The sequence below is a fragment of the Notolabrus celidotus genome, chromosome 19 (genome assembly GCF_009762535.1).
Source record: "Notolabrus celidotus isolate fNotCel1 chromosome 19, fNotCel1.pri, whole genome shotgun sequence".
NCBI classification, from domain to species: Eukaryota; Metazoa; Chordata; class Actinopteri; order Labriformes; family Labridae; genus Notolabrus; species Notolabrus celidotus.
Genome location: NC_048290.1, coordinates 25,898,279 through 25,920,464, shown reverse-complemented (window position 1 = coordinate 25,920,464; position 22,186 = coordinate 25,898,279). Strand labels below are relative to the sequence as shown.

General features: G+C 39.8%; 1 protein-coding gene across 3 annotated transcripts in view; it reads right to left on the bottom strand.

Annotated features, from left to right (window-relative positions):
- Positions 1 to 1,284: 1,284 nt before the first annotated feature.
- Positions 1,285 to 22,186, bottom strand: part of pnpla7a (patatin-like phospholipase domain containing 7a) — a 31,292-nt gene continuing 10,390 nt past the window's right edge. The window contains exons 18-37 of one of the 3 annotated variants that reach the window (XM_034709270.1): positions 21,270 to 21,401; positions 21,032 to 21,155; positions 19,759 to 19,872; positions 19,566 to 19,632; positions 19,288 to 19,437; positions 18,619 to 18,682; positions 18,219 to 18,387; positions 15,446 to 15,628; positions 15,181 to 15,299; positions 14,863 to 15,019; positions 13,459 to 13,575; positions 13,244 to 13,313; positions 11,574 to 11,690; positions 11,292 to 11,440; positions 10,977 to 11,129; positions 10,679 to 10,798; positions 8,020 to 8,104; positions 7,282 to 7,400; positions 5,818 to 5,986; positions 1,285 to 4,366 (exon numbers count right to left, since the gene is read on the bottom strand). In XM_034709270.1, coding sequence (XP_034565161.1) covers positions 5,849 to 5,986; positions 7,282 to 7,400; positions 8,020 to 8,104; positions 10,679 to 10,798; positions 10,977 to 11,129; positions 11,292 to 11,440; positions 11,574 to 11,690; positions 13,244 to 13,313; positions 13,459 to 13,575; positions 14,863 to 15,019; positions 15,181 to 15,299; positions 15,446 to 15,628; positions 18,219 to 18,387; positions 18,619 to 18,682; positions 19,288 to 19,437; positions 19,566 to 19,632; positions 19,759 to 19,872; positions 21,032 to 21,155; positions 21,270 to 21,401 — 2,347 coding nt within the window. In that variant the 3' untranslated portion in view covers positions 1,285 to 4,366; positions 5,818 to 5,848. Of the gene's footprint in view, positions 5,987 to 7,281; positions 7,401 to 8,019; positions 8,105 to 10,678; positions 10,799 to 10,976; positions 11,130 to 11,291; positions 11,441 to 11,573; positions 11,691 to 13,243; positions 13,314 to 13,458; positions 13,576 to 14,862; positions 15,020 to 15,180; positions 15,300 to 15,445; positions 15,629 to 18,218; positions 18,388 to 18,618; positions 18,683 to 19,287; positions 19,438 to 19,565; positions 19,633 to 19,758; positions 19,873 to 21,031; positions 21,156 to 21,269; positions 21,402 to 22,186 lie in introns of all 3 variants that reach the window. The other 2 variants (XM_034709269.1, XM_034709271.1) reach the window with 2 other exon arrangements.

The window sequence follows — 22,186 nt, the reverse complement described above, 5'->3', positions numbered from 1 at the left end:
GAGCTAATACCATATGAGCTAATACACTCTTTCACTGATCTTGAAACTAAGCAAATTTTTGTAAACTGAGCATCAGCCCCTCCTCCCTTTTATAACGGTACATCAGCAGAGGAAGAACTGATTTTTATTACAGATAATTATTACTATTTAGGACTTCTATGTTTCTCATGTATGATTTCTGCAGAAGTTGAAGAGCCCATATGGCCCAGCAGGAAATATTCTGGAGAATTAACCTCCACCTACTCCCCCAAAAGAGGGCGGGGCTACAACATTAATATCATGCCATCAGTACAATGTGATGAACCCAAGAGGTTCATTTTCAAGATGAAAACAGCAAAGATGTCTGCACATTTGTCTGTTTACATGTAACATTGATATTAATTCAAAAGCGGTTATCATAGCGTAGGTCTTTGTTGCTCCGTCTCTTATTGTGCTGTAAATGTTACATTATGGCTTTCACAGCAGTCTTTAATGTCATCTCCTGTCCCCCACCCCTCTCATTCCACAGGGAAAACTTCTTTCTCTGAGGGACATATGCAAGGAAGCAACGCTGGAAAACTTCAGAGGTAGATCTAAAAACATTTCTTAAAATGTTCAGGAGTAAACATGTGGAAGAGGCTTTTTAAACCTGTAGAGTTAAAGGTAGGGCAAGGACACTGAAACACTTAAAGGCTAAAACCAGTGAAGAACCTTTAGTAACAGAGGTATCCAGCAGAACTATTTTTTGCCATTGGTTGGTATTTTTATTGTGTTAGTGATGCTTTATTTACTCAGGTGAGCATCATGACCTCATACAGAGAGGGTCAAAAGCAACAGCACCAAATAGATTTACCTGTGTCCCTCTGCGCACTATGGGGAAAGACTTCCTCTGAATTTATCAGCTAAAACATGTCTCTCCACTTTAAGGAGTCTCTCAAATTAACTTGATATTTTGCAGAAACAAAGGTTGATTAATTAATTGTTTGATCAATCAAAAAACTTCCCTGCAGCAGCTTTGTAGAATGACTCATCGTTCAAGTCATTCATCAAACAAACATTCAGCTTCCAGTTTCTCCAATGTGAAAATTTAGTTTTAGACCAAAATGCAATTTCAAAACACCTTGGGCTTTTTGAATTTGTGTAATTATTTACGATTCATTTCTAAAACAAATGATTCATTCAAACTATAATAAGCTCATTAATCAAAATTGAATATAATTGCTAGCTGCAGCCCTGAAATGTTCATGTTTGTGTTACAGCTAATTACAAAACCAGATGGGCAGTGACAAGTGAAAAACAAAGAGACAGAGAAACAGTAGTTTATTAGTAACAACTATCAAAACATATATATCTTATAACAAAGATATTTAGACAAGTAATAGATATTGTACAGTCAGGCATAAAGGTAAACTTCATTCATAGCTCTTTGTGAATAATCAAAACGTATGCCAAAATCAGGGCACAAGTGGTAGTTTTTCTATCACGTCATCTAAGGCTTTGTTATATTAACTCTGTGGCACAGTTCCACACATTGCATAAGCCCCTCATCCATTACAACGTCTCATTTTATAAAGAGGTGAAACATTCATTCTGCCAGACAACATCAATTCATTGTGCTCGCTTTCTGGAAACCTCCCAAAAGTCAAAAGAAAAAAGAAAAAGAAAACAGCAGTGCAAAACCATTACCTCATGAGTAGAGTGAAAACTTTTTCCTGTTTCTGCCTTTCTCTCTCATTCTGCGTTCAGGTTGTGTTTATCCGACACCACATGGGATCCCACTAGTGTTTATCACAGGGCCCCTCCTACTGTCTACATATGTAAGGCTGCAGGCGCTGTAGCACCAGTATGAGCTCAGATAGCAGCTTCATACAGGGGGCTTAATCAACTGTGAAGGCAATTAGATCATAAACAAGTTGCATTGATATTCTAACAATGACAGTCAGATTGATCTTAATGGCTGCAATGAAAAATCAAAGGATTCGGATGCCAAGACTCTTTCTTCATATAGAAGAAGAGAATTGAGTGGAGCTTTTATTCTTTCTCTAAAAGCAGAAAAAGAACAGTGTAAATATGATGCTGTGGGCAATTTGGATATTCACTTACTGAATTACATAGACCCAAATGTTAATAGTTAAATGAAAAAATATATATAATCATTGCACTTGCATATTATGAAGATAATTGTGGGTTGCAGCCCCAGTTGTGACTGTGAAGCATGATAAATAAGGCTATAAGGCTATAAATTAAATTGTAAGCTATTTGTAGTACCCTGCATTTCATATCTGGAATGATTGTCAGGCTTTTGTGGCATCCTAAACGTGTCCAGGGCTGGAGTGATATAGTTTACAACACAAAACCATCAATGTACTGTTTTGACTAAGAATAATAAATGCAACAAATCTAGACAACTTAACTTTGCATGAATTCTGAAAGAGAAATCTGATCCCAAATAGATAAATCCCAAAAGTTGAATCACATCTTAGCATGCCAAATAACTTGTGCTACAACATGTTCCTGTGAAAACTACCCTCCTCCTGCTGCAAGTAACTCCTGTACATAAACTGAACTGAAACAAGTTGCAGCTTCAGAGTTCAGCCAACAGATCCTCACTGTCTGCTGCTCCTTCTGAGTCTGATAGATTCAAGCCAGAAAACAGATGAGGGGGGCTGACTCGCCAGCTGAGGGAGAAACCAGAGCTTTGAAGTGGATTGCAATCATCACTCCCCTCCATGTCCCTGGCACACTGGGTCCAACGAAACTGAGCTGAAAGCCACAGCCGCACAGTGAGCTGCTTGTTTAGCTCTTTCTGGAATTAAATGAGTTTGTTTGGAAGCGATTGTTGGCGAAGATCATTACAGAGACTGAGTCGACAAAACTTACAAGGGCGGGTTCAGATTTCTCTAATACAACCGCATAAATAGCATATTTACATTGAAAGGTTAAGCTTACTCAGAGAGCCAACACTGCGTCAGTTTGTTACATGTCCGTACAATCTAATACAATCCAGTATATGTTCAACCATTACGTCTACTTTGACAGTCTTTATAACTGTAACAGAGGTTTTAACTGAAATAAATATGTCAGTACAAAGTGGCAGATCCATGGGGTGGCCATGGCCCCCCTTAAAATCTGATTGGCCACCCCAACATCCTAAACATGAAATGCCTTGTCAGAGGTGGTGTTTAAGTTAAAATAAACTCTTTGGGCTGTGTGACAAATGACTCGAGCAGCTGTCTAAGCATTTCAACGTAGCATATTTTACTTTAGTTTACACTTCAGTTCAGATCACGGCTTTGGACAAACATCCTGCTTTAATTGTTCAAAATATAAGCTCAAATGTTGTGTTACTTTAACATAAAACACAAAAAGTAAAGTAGAAGGGAATAGGAAATCTGTTGGATAAGTCACTGTAAGTAGTTAAAGTCTGATGATTGGTGATAGAAGGGGGAAATAAGTGCTATTCATTAAGTGCCCTCAGCAGATATTGGCACAAGCCACTATTGGTGAGTCCAAGTCAAGTCTTAGGTCCCTGCTCAAGAGTCCATGTCAAGTTTAAAGTCTTTAAGTCCCAGTCAAGTCTCACATGGCTTTAATAGAGTATTTAAAATACAAATGCTCTGGTCATAAAATGGGACGTTCTGTTCAATTGAAAACACATTACCCCATGGAATTTAAGTTTGTATATATTATTAGGTTTGTTTATAAATTAAATGTGCATTATTGTTCTATTATGCAAACATGCAAGGGCGGGGTGGAGCCAGACTTTTTTGACCTGGGGGAGCATAGCAACCCCTAGCTATCCCCTGAATTCGCCCCTGACATAGCAGCAACATGTCCCACCCTGCCATTTCTTTATGCCTTTATCCATGTCTGACAACAGACAATACTCATGAGCACTACATTACATATAAAGACGGCTAAATAACACAACTCATAGTTTGAAATGTTTCACAACAGATGATTCATGTGTGTAGGAGGCTTGTTAATAACGACCCTAAATGAGAGATCAGAATATCACCAGCAGCAACCAGGTGCACAACACAAACCGCGTTAAGAGAAGGGATGTAATGAGGTTGTCTGTCTCTCACTCTCTCTGATCACTAGAACATGTATCTGACTCTATTTGAAATATACTAGTATACAGAGCACGGGGTAGTCGCTCAATTACTGGTCAGGGAAAGCGATAGTGTATGAATGGAAAAAAATAAACACAACAATAACAAAGGTCAGTAAAGATACTTTGGCAGCTGGCCCAGGTATAGTCTATGTGGTGGGAAACACTGTACTGCAGCAGCTGCAGGTGATGCGCCCGCCATGGTGTGGGGTGTTGCCGCTCGCACACCAGATGCCAAAGGTTACACATGATGGGAGGGAATGACATCCAGACCTAAATTGTGAGGAATACAAAACAAAAAGATTGTTCATGAGTCCCAAATCTCAAGTCTGAGTCTCTTGTCTTTGTGGGCGAGTTTGAGTCAAGTCTCAAGTCAAACTTAAGTCCCCTGTCTCTTGTCCACACACAAACTTAATGCCACTCCTGTTTGACCAGTGGCGTAGCCAAACTTTTGAATGGGGCCAGATAGAAGGCTGTGTTGTGCTGCATTAACTGAGAGCTTTTCAACATGTAAATATAAGTAGAGAGGTCAAACACTTAGAAAAAACTCTCAATATTATGTAGTCAAGTAACATTACTTCTAACTCTAACCCTAAAATTTAACATCTGATTTCATTTACTGATTTCTAAACCTGTCACCAAAAACAGGTTGCACTTTGTAATGAAAGGTACAGTGGCAGCATTAATGCAATGAACTAGATCGCATTGCAAAGGTGTACCTGAAAGAAAGCTAATGTGCTGGTCTAACTGTCTCATAGTGATATACACTGACATGCAGATAGTTGTCCTAGGATTGTTGATGCATCCCAAAAAGATTGCTCACGAGGTTGAAAAACTACTTTTAGCTATCATTGAGAAGAATGCTGCAGTCTGTCAAAGTCAGATCATCACTGACTCTGAGACCTCAATAAGCCATTTTACTGACAGTAAATCTATCTATGATAGTGTTCTGCATAGTATGAAGAGTTGTGTTATTCTACAGTTTGTCTTTTTACCCTTTAATAAAGTCACAACTACTTTTGGCCAATCTATACTCTTCTAGTGGAGAGGACTTGTGGACTTCTGTGATTTGCCTCCTTGGACTCTTTCCTCAGACAGCAGAAGTGTCAACAGCCAAATTTAAAAAGAAAACTGTAAAGTTAGCCAAAAAAAAAAGAGGCAGAAATGTAATTTTTCTTTCCATCTCTTGAGCATGCTGGCAATTTTGTGCTTGGCAGAAGTCTCAGAGATGAATGTATCAGAACTATCAACGTGTCTAAATAGCAGTCTTGTGAAAGAAGTTAACTCCATCAAACCTACACCTAAATTCTGCTTTCTAATTCTAAGTAACAAAGATTGGACGTTTGACCTTAATACTTAAAATAAATATTTCATGGAAATAATATCTACTCTTTACTGATAATTCCCATCTTACACTGTTCTGTTATGATTTATGTAAAGCAGAAAGAGTTTGGCTGTCTCAATATGAGAAACGATTATAGCTGCTAATGTTTTGTAGGAGTGTATAGGACCTGCAGATGAGAACATTTCATACAAGCTCCCTGTACTGAGTTTTTGTTTTAGGGGACTGTCTGTTGTTGTGTCAGCCACACAGCTAATGAGGCCGGGTTACAGAGGACTAAATGCTATCAGTCACACTGACAGTGTCAGGGTCAGGGGACGGGTTTGGAGTCATGTGGGACGGACTGGAGGGTGGAGAGACAGGCTTGTTACATAGTGATGACCTGTTGGAGAAAGGTTCATCAGGGCCGCTCTTCACTTAATGGACTGTTTGGAAAGGACTTCCTGGTTTGACCGCACGTGCAGTGGACTGTCCGAGACGGAGGAAGATTGAGAGTGGCTGCTGGTGAGTGAGGTAATGTGGCGTGAACGTCTTTCTTCCAGCTCTTCATCCTGGGAAGCAGAAATAAGATCATGTATCAGTAAAGAGATTAGAACCTGGACTTACATTTGCTCTGAATAATAAGATTGGTTATCCACAGCACATATTAAAGCATGTGTGTATTGTATGAAAATTTACATTAAAAAAAAGTTAACCCTCCATCCTTGAACAATCTCATACTTGATTTGATTTGAGCTGCTTTTCCTTCTCAGATCTCTGAAGTAACAGGCTTTAAAGTATCCAGTTAGAAAAGGCTTTCCTCTAATCCTTTCTTTAATGGCCTGAGCCGGACACCTCCAATCCATTCTCACTAATGATCTCTTTACTCCACCCTGTGTCTGTAGTGCTCCTATCAGCTGATAGACTGAGTAGGGGAAATCTGTTTGAATAAAATCCAGTTTAAACAGACTAACACAGCTATTCTGTTAACCAAGATGACACACACTCTTTAATAATGCCAGTCCAACTTTTTCCTTTTTGAAGACTGATAGAAGGTGAATGAAAATATTAGGACCAGACATTTTTTTTGCTATAAGACCCAGTGTATCTTTCTTGGACTGGAATATTAAATCATTTCTTTAAATGTCTGATGTGGAAACCATTGATAAAACTTTGCCCGGATTACAGAAAACCCCTTAAACTTAGGCCACATCAGTTGACTATATATAGTCACCACCTCCTCCTGCTGTTCAAAAATGAAGCCAAAATACCCCCACCAACATCTTGGGAATTTTGAGCCTAACTGATTGACATACTGATAAACCAGCAGAGATCTCTCAGGTGAGATCAGTCTGCAGACTAGTTGGTTAGGATGGTAGACACTTGTGGTTCATTTCAATGACTTGTGTTAATTTTTGTTACATTACCTTTCCCTGTTTCTCCTCCATTCATCTGTTGCACTCAGCAGCTTTCAATCATGGTGCTTTACTTTTTATTGCATCGAATGTGTTTTTTGTATATTTAAAGGTTTAACCCATGTACCATCTGTTAACATGGAATTTGCAGCCTTTATAACCTATCCTCCAAGAGGTGGAGTTCCACATATTTTTGCTTTCACTTTTGAGGAGGTGGCATGTCTATGGTCACATCGCTACAACATTCTCCAGCCTTAGCTCTCACAACTTTAACATATCATTATAGTGTAATAAGAGGGCCTTGCAGTGCTCTGGCCTCACTCCAGCATCAACTACTATCCGTTTTTGGACATTAGCCAATGTGACTATTTTATCTTTCCCAGAGTAACATCAGTGCTGTACTTAACAGAAGAAACCCTTCAGTATCCACCATTATCACCAGTGTTTCGCACCGTGTCAGCTGTCTCCTCCCCTTCTGTGTGCTCTTCGTGGCATTGATTGTATTGCTCCAAGTCAGACAGAGCGCTCTCCAGTGCCTCCTCCTCATAGTCAGTGTGGTAGTCTGACTCTTCTGATGGAGGGAAGGGGTGGAGGACAGGAAGCAGAGAAGCACATTGTGGGTGAATAAGTTGGAATGTGTGGTGTGTCAAAGAGGTGACAAAACAAAGTGGGCGTGCAGGTGCGTGAGTCAGAAAAGCAGAAAAAATGTGCAACACTGTGAGAAGGCAAACAGGGCAGTTTGATGAGTGTTGGATGACAAAGAGGTTATAAATAGAAAGAAGAGGAAGAATCAGAAGGTAGATGTCCCCAAGAATCATCAGTTTGCTGAGTGAAATTGCATCTTGGACATGGTTTATAGATCGAATAGGAAAATATATAACTTGTTCTATTGGATCCAAAATCTGACATTTGCACAGACCCTACTGTCTATCTGTTGTTATTCCATTCGCATGTTACTACCTGTCCGGTCCTCATATCAATTCTAAGATTAGAATCCATAAATCTGTTCCTCCTTCATATTAAACAGATTCATGCGCAAATACAGAATGACAGGAAGGAAAAAATCTAAAAACAAACAAGAACAAACACTAATGTTGATTCAAGAGAGTAATAGCCATCCTCTTCTCAGACACACAGTTTCTAAATCATCCTGTGTGCCAGAGTGTCTGTGTGTGTGTTGGTAGTTTTACCATCCACCACAGGAGGTTTGACAGGCTCAATGCGGGACACAATCTCCGCCAAGTCAGTAAAGGAGGCATTGGGACACGTCACCACCTGAAAGACACAAGACGCAAACACACTTAAGTACATGTACATATTACAGAAATGATACAAATAGAGTGAGGCTGGTTAGAGGCTGAGTGTTAGGTAACTTACTTATCCTGCTCTAACTACACCAGCTGCTTGGTGTCAACACCCTGTCAGTCAAAAACACTGGTAACAACCATGTGTTATAAAAATGTATGGATTTTTCACCAAGAGGACACAGACACAAAAATCTGTCCATACAATATTTCTAGAGACACAAAAATCATAACAGCAACCACAGAAGAAAATACTCATCTTTGAAGCCAATCCTAGTTTAATATAAGTAGATCGATGAATGATAAGTAGATCCTTTAAAAGTAGGACTTATTTTAGGGTTTAGGTTTGGTGACGTGACGATATTTTGTGTTACTTTTCTCCACTTAACAATCACCATGTGGAGATTTTGTCTTTTGATTGTCCTCTGCATATTTTAGATCTCAACCACAATAACTTCATCATTACTTTCTTCTAATAAATCCCCCCCCCCTTTGTCTTCAGCTTCCTGCCCCCAGATTTGTCCTTTTGTTTGCTCAGCGCTTTATGCAGCACCACTGAGCACACGACTGTATTAAGTATCTATCACAGGAGGAGATGCACTATTTCTCCTGAGAGCTGCACCCTACAGTGGGGCCTGAAAATAGAAAGAACACTCATTAACTGCCTGTGTGGAAATTGGACATAATTACAGTTTTGATTCTTAAACAGTGACTGTAGCTCTATTGTTTCTTCTCTCTGCACTTCTTCAGGTTTATTTATTAGTTGTTACTTTGGGTCTATCATCCCAACTAAGTCCAGTACCAGCTCTGCTATTTCCCCTTCACCCTCCTTATGTTGTCTCTAATCTGTCTCCTCTTGTTTTCAGTTGGTCCTTTTTCTTTCTTTGACATTGCCGGAGGACAAATGTGGTCTTTGGTAAATCGGTGCTTTAAATAAAGCCTGATGAATAGTTTTAATGGTGTTACTCTAACAGTAGGGCCTCTTTAATGAGGATATATTGTAGACACAATAAGAATGAGAGGGAATGGAAACAATGTGAAACACAGATGTGATCTATCAAACATATTTGGCTTGCATAATGAGGAGACAGTTTCTCAGACCAAACTCTAGAGTATGTGAATTTAATAGTATCGGGAGAGTTAAACTCATTCATTTGGAACCACTATGATCTCTCTGGCTGTTTTCAAAAGTGCTTGCTATACTAGCAGTACGTACTGATTTGGCCAAAAGTCAGTATGTAGTATGTAGTATGTGAAAAAGAGCAAAATCTTCAGTATGCCAAAAATGTCTCAGTATGCAGCAGACCAGTCTCCCTCGCGTACCGTTTCCCAAAATGCACAGCGCTAACGTTCTGCTTCTTTTTTTCTGTCTCAACTCAGTCAAGGCAGATGGCTGTCTTACATGAGTCTGGTCCTGCTGGAGGTTTCTGCCTGTTGATAGGACATTTTTTTTCTTGCTGCTGTGAGTTGCTAAATGCTGCAAAGTGCTCTACTCATGGTGGATTAAGATGAGATCATAAGATGGTACTAGACCTTATCCTGTGTTGATGTTGGGTCTTTACTAACAATAAGAGTATGTTTAGACCTGCTATGTTTATAAAAGCATCGTGAGGAAACGTTTGTTGTGATTTGGTGCTATATAGATAAAGATTGATTGATTGACTGAACATAACTGAGACTACTTTTCACTCTTAGCTTTGACTTCATCTCCTCTTCTATTTGTTTAACAGATAAATTGCAAATGTTTAACCTCAAACTGAATCATAGAATAGATTTTATTTGTTGATGGTGATATTGACTCTGTACTGGATTTACACTTACTAATGTGTTATTGTTTAACGGTTTCATAATGGATGCAGTTACACCGCTTGATGATGTATAGGCTTTAACATAAGGTGTCTTGTGAAAGTCTTATCAAATCTTAGACTACTCCTAGTAAGGATGTAACATTTGCTAAATGGAATTTTTTTGGACGATCATGTAAGTTGATAACAGATTGATCAGCATAATTTCATAAGGGGTATAATTTGGAAAGAGTGTTTCTTCAACAGTAAAAAACAAATAATGTATGCTGTTTAGTAAGACATAGATAAAAATAAATCAAAAGAGCCACATGTGCCTGTTTTTAAAAATAATGAATAAAAATGCAAAACTGTTTTGGAGGTAATGTCTCAGTGAGCTCGTTTATCCACGCAATTATGCTGCGAAACCACAGACTGTATAAATTATGGATGTAGTATCCGTGACATCACCCATCTGTTCCTGAGCATTTTTTTTAAGCCAATCGGCAATGGCAGCCATATTGGAAATGCAGAGCTAAACAAGGCATAGTGTGGCGTAAAGAGGCGGAGTTTGAGCCTCCTAGCCAACAGCTATTTGTTCCCATCCGGGTGTTAAGTCAGTCATGTCCTTATTTGGGCAAAACTCATAATCTGAATATCTTCTGAATATCAAGACATCTTGTTGCATTGAACTCAGTTTGTTGGCTTTCTTTTCATATGTTCTACAGTGCTCCTCTATGTTCTTTCCTTCTGCCCATACTTACATTGTTCTTGCTTTGTGTGTTATGAAACTCCTCCTGGTGTCTGTCTTTCATCATTTTCTCCACCACTCCGCTGCGACTCCACACGTCAAACACAGTCTTTCCGTGCTGGTATCCAACCTCCTACGTCACACAAACACAAACAGATGTTCTCTTAAAATATTATCTCAACTGACGCCAGATATTATAAGACATAAATGAATCCAGAGCTAATTTGGAGGATTATTTCACAACTTAGAGAACATAAAAAGAGGTAAGTAAAACCATCATGATGGGACAAAAACACCTTTCTCAAACTTACAGCAATCTCATCAAACTTTCCAAACTCCAGAGTCCTGTATCTGTCGATCGGGGGTCTGATGTACTCGCAGTAGTCGCTGTTCTTCACAGACTCCAGCTGCCTAACACAGCACACGTAGGCCAACCGAGTCTGAATCTCTGCCATGTTCAACACCTGAGACCACGTGTGAAATGCAAGATGAACAAAATGAACATATGCATCACTGAAATACAAAACACCTCCAAAAATATCCTCATTGTTATTCATAGGACTCATTTACTTTTACACATCCCAGCACATCTATTGTTGTGTCTTCAGTTTTAATCGATCCATTACCTTTACTTTCTCAGCCAGGGGGTTGAGGCGTTTCCATAGCAGCCACCAGCCAGAGAGTGAGTCGCCATAATTAGTGAGGTTGGTTTCATCCCGGCTGCCCACGTCGATTGCTATCACCACTTTGGCCCCCATGGAGCGCGCCACATCAGCTGGGAGGAGAGGCGGGGACGGGAAGAAAAGGTGGGAAGAAGGAGAAGATAACTTTGAGAAATAATCCTACAGAAGTGGTGAAAATGACACCATCCAGGGACAAGGGAATTCAACAGGCTGAGTGTAATAAACCTGGCAGGTTGTTGATGTAGCCTCCATCCATCAGCAGGTGTCCATCTTTGGGGTCACAGAGAGGGGGCAGGTATCCAGACAGAGACATGCTGGCACGAACATATCGCCACAGGGAACCTAAGACAGCAAAGACAAGTTTTATGTCCTTAAAGCACTCTGGGCCTCATGCATCAACCGTTCTAAGGAAGACATTTCTTCTAAACAACCACTTACACACTTATCAGGAAGATTCTGACAAGCACCAGAGTAACCTGGACTTGGCTCTTGAGTAAGAATCAAATCAATAAACACTCAAAAACATATTGGCAGTGCTCAGTGTTTAGACTGTCAAGTCCTGGACGGTCCTTGAGTGGACGGCCTGAGTTTGATCCCCACCTGCAGCCCTTTCCTGCATGATATTCTCCCTCCCAGTCTGAATCTCTGTCCTGTCTCTAAAGGCAGAACTGGCCAAAAATAAACAAATAAATAAATGAAAGAGCACATCTGTGTACATCTGAGTGCTGATACTTCATTGCAAAATATTGGTGTATTTATTGTGTTTTTCTTACTTGTGCACCTGTATATTATTAAATATTAATATTATTAAATATTAATATTATTAAATAAATAAATACATAAAAGGTGATTCAATATAAATCACCTTTTATTTTAATTATGTAATGTTTCTCTAAAACAGCATAATATCTAATAGTGAATTTGAACAAAAGAAAATTAGATTAATGTTAAAAAAAAGGTCTGGCCTAACGGTCTAAGTGCCCCACATACAGAGGTACTCGTCTCAAAAAAAGAAGAAAAAAAGAAAGGTCTGTTTAAACAATAAAAGTTATTTTAATGACAAATCTGTCAAACTGTCTTTTTACAGAGCAGCCTTTTAGAGGAAATGTACCACCACGTTATATAATCCTGAGAAATTATGAGTCAGCATATCTTGTGTTACTGGAATAGTTTTGATTTTCCCTCAGTTCTGACATCAAACTGTTTTGTTTCATCCATCTGGTGTTCTCCCTTTGCTGATGACAGCGTGTTCTGAACATCATCCAATGTATCTGTTTTAAGTTAATGATTTATATTTACTACTCACTAACCACAACTTCTAAATACAATATAATAAGTCATCCTGTTTGCTGTTCATGTCCAGCTGACATAACTCCATTTCAGATTCCACTACACTTTTTGCTCATGTTAGCAGTCCAGTCATTGTCAGATTTGAATTTGAGCAGTCAAGAAGTCTTTCTTCATCTCTTTTTAATCCTGTGTTTTCTGTGTGCACATGGCCCTGCAGTCTTATGTCTTTTTATGGACATTCAAGGGGTGTTACTCTTTGCTATTTGGGAAAATATTACAAAAGCTTCAGACTTAAGCTATTAAGGTATTCATCAATTAAAGAACACAGGTGCAATTAATTTTGTGGTTCAAAAATAGGTTCAGAAATCTTCCTTAGACTTCTCTTAGGATTCTTGTCAAGCGCAAAATAAATAAAGATTGTTGAATGAGACCCTTTGTAATTTATTCAAAGCAAATAAAATGAGAGCCAGCAAATCAAACCCATCAATACGACAATTCTGAGTAGTTCACCCACGAGGACAGAGGTTACATAAAGTTGTTTGAATTTGGGTGAACTGACTCTGAGAAAACAGGAATAAAGGATCATAACAGAACACAGTTCCTACCATCAGTGTGTACCCTCATGGCCGAGGCAGTGATGTCAGTTGTAATATTGAAATAAGGGATCCAAAGGTCCTGCATACACATAAAGGTTACATCAAAACAGATCAACATAACAGGCTCACGTGATCCTGCACTACCACAGGATATTTCTGGATGTTTACCTGATGAAAGGAATTATTTTCCATCCTCTCTTTTTCTTAGTGTCATTCTCACTCACCTCAATCTGTTTGCTCTTGAAGACATTGCTGAGGCTGGAATTAAAGGAAGCGCCGGAAAACATGGAGGTGACTGGGTATGTCAAATCCAGAACCTTCTTAAACACGGATGTCATTTCCTACAGGGAGAGCCAGAAGGTAGAAAGGTCAAAATGTTTCCTCTACCTCTATAAAAAAAAGCAGACTCATTCTGTTAAAATAAACCAAGTGCATTTGAGGTGAACCATTTGCTGGATTAAGATTAATTCAGTTTGTCAGTGCTGTGCATGAAGGTTCTTTGAGCTTTGCTTTTTTTTCCCTCCTGTTGTGCATACAGGCTCTACTCACTAATTTGAAGAACCTCGCTCACATAAATAAGTGTTGATATTTAGACAGTTTGCCTGATTTGCAAAAGACAAATGTTCCATTACAACTGCTGTTGTTTTAATTCAACATGAAGGAGTAGCAACCCAGCCAGCTGCTTTTAAATAAAACTTTCAGGACCAAGGACAGAGCCAGACGAGGAGGGCTGGAAATACTGCAGGAAGACAAACGGTGCCACATGCTCAGACGGCATATCAGGGCACTGAGCAGGTGTCTCAAATTAGCCATCAAGGAAAGTCTCAGTCAAAAACATAAGGATGAAAAATATTAATATTATTATCATTATTTTAATTAATATTAACAAAGATAAAAGTTCTGCTCATAGAGTTCAAATGCAAACCACCCAGGGCTGTATGTGCTGCAACAACCCATTACTTTTGATGGTTCATCAGCACAGCAGGTTTAATCGTATCAAAGGGAGAATCCAGAGCTAAACTGCATTTAAATTTCAAAAACGTGCAGTTGGAGAGAATCACCTTCACAAGGACGAACGCAAAAGCACAGACTGGAATGAAAAAAAAAAAACCTCTCTGCAAGAGTCACTGGAGTGAGTGGAAGGCATGCAGATGAACTATTTGTGCATCACAATTGTGTCTACACATAATTAACAATGCACCATTGAGGGAAGAAACAGGTGTAGGTTGTCTCTCCAGGCTCTGCAGCCAGCAGATGTTATGTAACATGCTGCAGATGTTTGACCAAGGTCAGAATACATCAAAATGTTACAGTAAATTAATTCAATAGAGGTAGAAAAAATAGAAAGAGGGGTTTTCCTTGTTGCTAAATTGGCCTTACGATGCAGAATTCCCCAGTTTCAAATCCATCTCCAGAGTGCTGATTGTCATCTTTCTCCGTCTACACGCATTTCAAGTCAGCTTTTTCATGCCTCCTATCTACTACTTGAAAAAACGTCCTCTCAAAGAATCAGAAGATTTACTGTGGGGACCCAATCTAAATGTCTTACCTTGTTATCAAGCTAATCAAAACATCAGTCAGTCTTTTATTTTGTTTTGAAACAAGACTAGTGTGTCTTTGACTCTCACCATTGCCCACTCTTTAGCTCTCATCCTCATGCGGCTGTGGCTACGGTCCTCAGCATAAAGCGCCCCCATCAGGGATCCAATGGAGGTGCCGCCTATGAGATCCACTGGGATGCCAGCCTCGCACAAAGCACGCAATACTCCCACCTGGGAACAGCCTCTGAGCAGAAGGACAAATAAATACGTTTAGAAACACAGGGAGATGAGTAACTTTTCTAACAAGTAGACACAAACTCATCTAGAATAACTGCTTATGTCCTACTTTACCCTTTATCATGGCGTGAAGTTTTTTCACCAATTACTGAGAAGAAAGACAGTTACCTGGCCCCTCCTCCTCCCAGGATAAGGGCGATAGCATTTCCTGTGAGGACTCGAGCCAGGCGGGAGAAGTCTGAGTGTCGGTCTGCTGGCTTCTCAAACACACGTTGATACAACTCCAACTGAAAAAAGAAGGGGACAGTTACTCTAAAAGAAGGAATGAGATGACAATAGGAAAATCTGTTGGTGTTGAATGAGAAAGAAAACAATAAAAGGATATTCTACATTTTCAGATGAGTAAAACTCTGACCATTTCTTTTATTCTTACCAGTTTGGGCAGACTCCTCTTAGAGAAAACCCTTCGAGGACAGGAGAGATGGAGGTGTCTGGAGATCCAGCTTCGCATGTTAAGCCAGTCTACAGTTCCTTTGGGTGGGGGGCCGTCTTCTCTGTGCAGCAGCACCAGCTGCTTCTGGGCCCGCACCGCGCTTGCTTCCAACATGCGCTCCAGCTAGAGGGGAGACATCAAGCACAGATGTTTCAGAAGTTTTTATACTCCTCACTTTTATCAGATGGGCTGTGGTGAGGTACTTGGACAGAATATTGAGCGTTAGCCCAGAAATATACTGCAGACTTGTGACTGCTTCAGCTTTAAGTGAGCATGGTAACAGTAGGCATTTGATAACAATAACATATCTGTTTGTCTGAATGTTTGTTGTGTTTTCAAGGAGAAAAACAAGAATCAAATCTAGTGGGACTCTTATTTTGAAAGGTTCTTTCAATGAAAGTGTAGTTTCTTCCATGTAATGATACTTTTTGAGACATTTTTCAAGAGCAGTTTCCCAGCTGAGGTAGTTTTACTATAGAGCTTTTGAAAAAAAAACAAAGGTGTGTGTGTGGGGGGGCTTAAAGTCCAAGAGGAAGGTCAGATGTCCCATCAAGTCAACAGGCCCTTTGCAATAAGGTTTTGTGTGTGCATAGTGAAAAGGTGCATGTGTGTGTGACCTGAAAGATAAAATCAACCCAGAGCTATGACTCATTCTGGGCCTGAGCAAATATTGATCCATTTCTCCCACCATCTCCTGTTAAACGATGTTACATTCCTTACTTTTCTCAGTGCCCATTTTTCCCTTTTGAAGGCAATTACCTTTCCTTCATCAGCTGGACGTGCACTCTTTTTCCTCTCCCAGACCTCCTTTCTTTCACACATCCATTCACCCTTTGCCAATTTCTCCTGTATGCCCAAGGGTCAAACACAGGCTTAACACAGCCTGTGACCGCTAACTTGGTTAAATCCCTTTGTGTAACACTGATTTAAGAGTATAATGATCAGCTCTGACCTTGATATCAAATCAGGCCAAACCAAGATCATGGCTTTAGAGTGTAAAGAGAATAGACTGAACAAAAGCCCAGGTAACAATAATTGGTGCGATTATTTTTCCTGGAGAGTAAATTCCACAACAACTAATCTGATCTGAACGCTTAAGTCTGATATGAAGGTAGTTTTCTCCCTCTGTGACACAGAACTCCACACCGCTGAAACTGGAAAACATCGATAAGTCCAACTGGAGCTCCAGGTGACATGTTCCTGCTCTCCTATAAACATGGACTCTGTAGTTCATATTGAGTCAACCAAGCATACTCCATCCTGCTGCAGTATACTCAATAGCTCAACAAATCTACCACTGAAACACAAACAAGTCATTCTTTTTACATTGGCCTTTAAACTGTAGTGGTGATCTGTTTGAGGCAGTGAAATCAAATGAAATGCTGGGCCATGGAGCCATGGTGTCACTGAGCTTTGTACAAATAGGAATAAGTGTAAGTTATCTCCTTTAATAGATACAGTAGAAGCAACAGCAGAAGGGTGAGGGTGATCCATTTCTCATCATGTCCTAAGAAGAAGTGTAACCAATGATGAAAATGACATTATGGGGGAACTATGGATGTGTTTGGAGTGACAAAATGAATGCTAAGGATTTTATTCTTCAAAGGATACCAGTGGGTTAAAGGCTAAAGACACACTGGGTCAGAGGACAAACTAGTAAATTGTTGTTTTTGGTCTTTTCTTGGCTTTTTCTACAGAAGGCAACTGTTTATTAGTGGAAAAAAACACTTAAATCCCACTGTGTGTTTGCTAAGCACAAAACTTTAGAAAGACACAGTTATTAATTAGCTGGTGAGCATAGTGAGGCATGTACCAGCTATCAAAAAACAGAGCAAAAAAAAATTCAACTCAAAACAAAAAAAAAAAAAGGTTTGTATTTGCATTTGCTAACAGGACTCCACATTAATAACAATATTCTTTGAATATAAATAAGCAACAGGGGCATGGATTTAGCCTAGTGGTTTTGCTGCGTGGCCAATTAGCAGGAGGCGCTAGTTAGATTCCAGCCTGCGGCTCCTTCCTGCATGCAGTTCCCTACTTTCCCTCCTGGTTTTCCTGTTAAGTCACTGTCTTATCCTCTCGATATAAAAGGTGTAAAAGCCCCAAAAGTAAAACTCAAGTAAATAATGATTTAAATACATACATGACAGTTCGCCACATGTTGTAGCATCAACTCGTTAGGAACATAGACGGTGTAAGACATGAACAGCGCAATAGCTATTTGAGTGAAGCCTAGACGCTTACGGCTCCACCTGGTGACTTGATGCAGTATAAGTCTGAAGCCCACTTCTTCCATGTTAACAGATGGAACAAGGGTCAGACTAGAAATCAAAACACATGTCCAATGAATGTATCTCCACTTACTTTCTGTCATAGTAGTTAGTTTATATTAGGGCTGAACAATATATTGTTTGACCATCCCAGTTGCAATGTGCACATGCGCACGTTGCAGGATGTGCGATGTCAGTCACACTACTGGAAACACGTAGTGCTGTCACCACTCTGTTTTCTGTAATAATACTTTAATGCAGCCCCTCACTTTGAACACACACAGAGAACTGACCTCTGAGCCATATAGAGACATCACCTTGGACTCAAAAACCTGTGATGGGTGTTTTTCACTATTTGGTAAGAGACCCCAAATTATCAAGCAAAAGCTGGATTCCTAAACTCATGGCTGCCTTCGCCACTGATTCTCCTCCTGAATCCTCACCTCCCCAACAGCTGGGTCCTGCTCTCCAAGTCCCACTATGATGATGCAATCAGCCTGACGGATGCAGCGCTGTGTCCACGGGGTCAGTGTGTAGTCAGTCTGGTAAAGGACAATGCGATGGATGTCTTCCTGTTGGCCCAGCCAGCTGGACAGACGGTACTCATGCACGCTGAAGAGAAAGAGGAGTCCATTAGTGACAAGCTGCACTGCCTTGTTGGCAGTATATAGTGGATCCATTTTTCCTGTTGTGCCAAAACAGCATACTTGAACTGAACGTAATAAGTGGCTGAAAGAGGAAGAAAACTCAAAGAATAAACAAATGAAACGATGAGTATTAAGATGATGTTAAAGAGAATGGAAGCGCTATATTTCAGTGAATTCCAGTCCACACTAAACATACCTGTCTAGGGCTGCAGCCCCAAGCCGCTGTTTAATGACGTCACTGGTCAGCAGCAGAGTGGGACCTGTAACCCAAAAATGTTTTGAAGTGAGGCAGGGTTACATACACCATGGCTGTGATAAGAAGTCAATATCTTTGCAAAAAATCATGCGCACGTGTTTGAAATGGTTAAAACATCTGTGTTGACCCTAAATGGAGCTTTAACAAGCAAAATAGGAAATCTTTCCTCCCACCTTGCTTGGAAATGTGAGTAAACAATGACTTGTTTATGTCAGTGTAGTTATACCGATGCTGTAGTATATGAATCATGTGAAATATGACATCAAAAGTGGTGTCCCATGATTTCAAACCCTGCCCTTCAGTGCTCCATTAGGATGGCCGTTTTTCTGTCAAGGGCCCTCCAAAACTAGGGGCAGGACTAAAGGGTGTGGAATATGCCAATATCTGATTCAACCATTAGAAATGAAGAGCCAGTCTAGTTACCAATAGGGAGTACTAAACAACATAAGCAGATACATAACACTAAAGTTTGTGTCCTTGTCTGTGTGAAAATGTATGCAGATGGATCAGATTGTTTTCTAAGAAGGTTGTTAGACATGTATAAAGAGATCTAGGACCTGAAGTGTTGAGCATTGTGGTGAAACATTTTATCAATGCTTCTCATTATACCTATTGCGATGAGTGCATGCTGCAGCTCCAGGGTGAAGGCAGTGAGAGGTACTTCTTCAGAGACAGGCAGGACTGCCACAGTGGAGAGGTTGGAGGCTTGGTTCCCTGCATCCCACTTGCTGCCTGGGGTGTGGAGAGCCAAGCTGCGAGCTGGGGAAACGCATAAATATTAATAAAGCTCTCACTTAACAGTAAATTGACATAAACACCCATACTGGTTGAATAACCCTGAGCACCAGCGGGAAACAGCATATGCTTATGTAGATGCATACACACACCTGTCAGAGGACCATTAACCTGTTGGAGGATCTTCTGTCCTAATAAGTGGATCAACCTGGTAACAACCTGAGCACAGATAATCACAAGATTATTCAGAGGCTCATTCTAGAGGGCTGGATCATTTTTATAGCTGATCTTCGTTAATCCCACACATATGCCCAATCCATGGAAAATAACTTTCACTGGATGTACCTGTGGGAACTTCCTCTTGATGGAGCTGAGAGCTCCCTCTGGTAACTTTGCCAGCTCAGAGTCTCGTACAGCGTGCACTGTGGTGGCTCTGTTCTGATGGGTTAGGGCCTCCACCTGTGGGAAAACAAAAGACACATGATGTAGTTTACTTAAGTGAGAAACGACTAGTTTGAAAAGTGAAGCAAACTTCAATGATTCCAAAGCTTAAAACATGATGGATCACTGAATTAAATTTACCTACAGGATACTTTGAGGAATACAGCACTTCAAAAACACATATGCAAGTTCATGACATTTGAGCTTTGTACCTTTGTTTAGTTAATTTAAACCTTAAGTGAAAATGAGCTTTAAATAAGATCTCTCCATCTCGTGATCCTGAGGTGACGTTAACACATCTGTGCTAATTTTGTCTCCGAAGTCAAACAATTACAACCTTATTTCCTCCATCACAGAAGCTGCTAGACCGCCACCCTCCTGCAGGTAACAGTAACCATAGCATCCATCAACACAGGTATTATTAGACGCATCTCAGCAGAGATGAGCAGCAGCAGCCAATGGGGAGGTGGCTGAAGAATCACAAAGTGAATTAGCTTTACGTAGTTTATCAAAATGTAATTGCAAACAGTGCTGCCGTGTGTTTTCCATTTTTAGACTCAAAGCTGACAACTCTGGAAAAAAAACTTTGATTAGCTTTGCATTCTTGCTAAATCAATTCTGAATATTCTAACTTGAAAATATTTATTCCTATTTAGAAAGTAAGGAAAGAAAATCTAAGGCAAAAAATTCAAAATGTTTGTCCATAGTTAATTTGGCAGATTGACTAGTTCAGCTGATTCTTACTTAAGAGCATTAAAGATGAATTATGATGAGTTATTATTATTATTATGACCCTGTTTCTGTGATACTTTTCCTTAAATATTCTCAGGCTGTAACTGGGTGATTTTTTGTATGTACAGGCAGTGATAGCAGTCTCATGGTCATGCATTGAGGAGCTCACTCTGTTTTTCTGAATAGCTCTTACTTGCTGACAGTGAACATGCTACCAATGTGATGATTAACTGCTGTGAATGTAATAAACTATTTTCCTCATGCATATTTAATCTGCAAGTTTGGCTCAGAACTACTTATCCTGATACACCAATATTAATATTCATGAGGATGCTGGGAGTGAAAAAAAATCTTAGCAGAGCACAAACATAGTAGATATTCATAGTTTTTTCGCCTACTATTCACCATCTGTCTCCCACCCCACCCTCGCCATCATGGCCCTTACCACTCCAATCAGGTCCCCACGGCCGTACTCTCCTATCAGCTCCTTCTTGCCGTCTTCCTTTAGGATGACAGAACGCAGTCGACCACTTAGCACTATAAAAGTACTGTCAGACTTCTCTCCCTGCCTGGAAAATACACACATAACTTCAATTCAGCAGGGAAAATACATAAACAAGCCTGATTGACTTCAACTTTGATTCGATATGAAAGAGGTCATTTCAAGGTTATAAGAAGTATACCTGTAGACCGCTCTACCAGCTTCCACAGCCATCCAGTCCAGAGCGAAGTCAATCTGTCTGACGAAAGAGGACATTCTCCTCACCACAGTGTGAGCCACGTTCAGCACAAACTTTGGCTCCACTCGCATTATCCTAAGGAGGAGACAAAAACAATCACTGAAAAATAAGGCATACGACAACCAACATACCCTTATTACTGTTCCTTTAACGTAAATGTTAAATGTTTTATCATCATCTACAGTCTTGGCTGCCATACAAGCCAAATACAGTAACTGAGACTGAGATCTAACCTTTGGAAATCTGGAACCTACAATAAAAATAGAATATCATTGCGATTTATATGTAGAATCTAAACAAGAAATTAAACTGGAAAAATATTTGCTTTATGAAAATGAAAAGTATAGACAGGCTATCTGTAATTTTAAAGTGAACAACACCAGGATCCCTAAGGTTAATGGAGGATGTAAAGGCCTGGATAGAATACAGAGGATTTGTAATCTCTGTAATGATGATCATAGGGTGACGAGTACCATATTTAGTTTGAATTTAAGAATGTAAGCATAGTGAGTTATAGAGAGGTACATACTAAAGTTTTTTTTAAAACATCCCCCTGCGTTTAAAGTAATTCTGTTATTGCAATCGGATAAGCCAAAAGTTATTTGCAAATTAGGGGCTCTTCTGAAAAATGTCCTTCCATTGTTAAAGTAAGATCTGTTGTACTTCAGCATGCCGTGTGCCATCATTTTGTTACTTTTATTGTATGTTTTCTCTGTTCGCCATACCATGGGATCATGGTCTGAGTGTCAAATAAATGAAATTAAACTTTGTGACAAAAGGCAGCCTAAACAACTTAATGGAGCTAAACAAAAACATAAACCTATCAGCCAGATTGGCCAGCGATATGAAGGTGAAAAAAG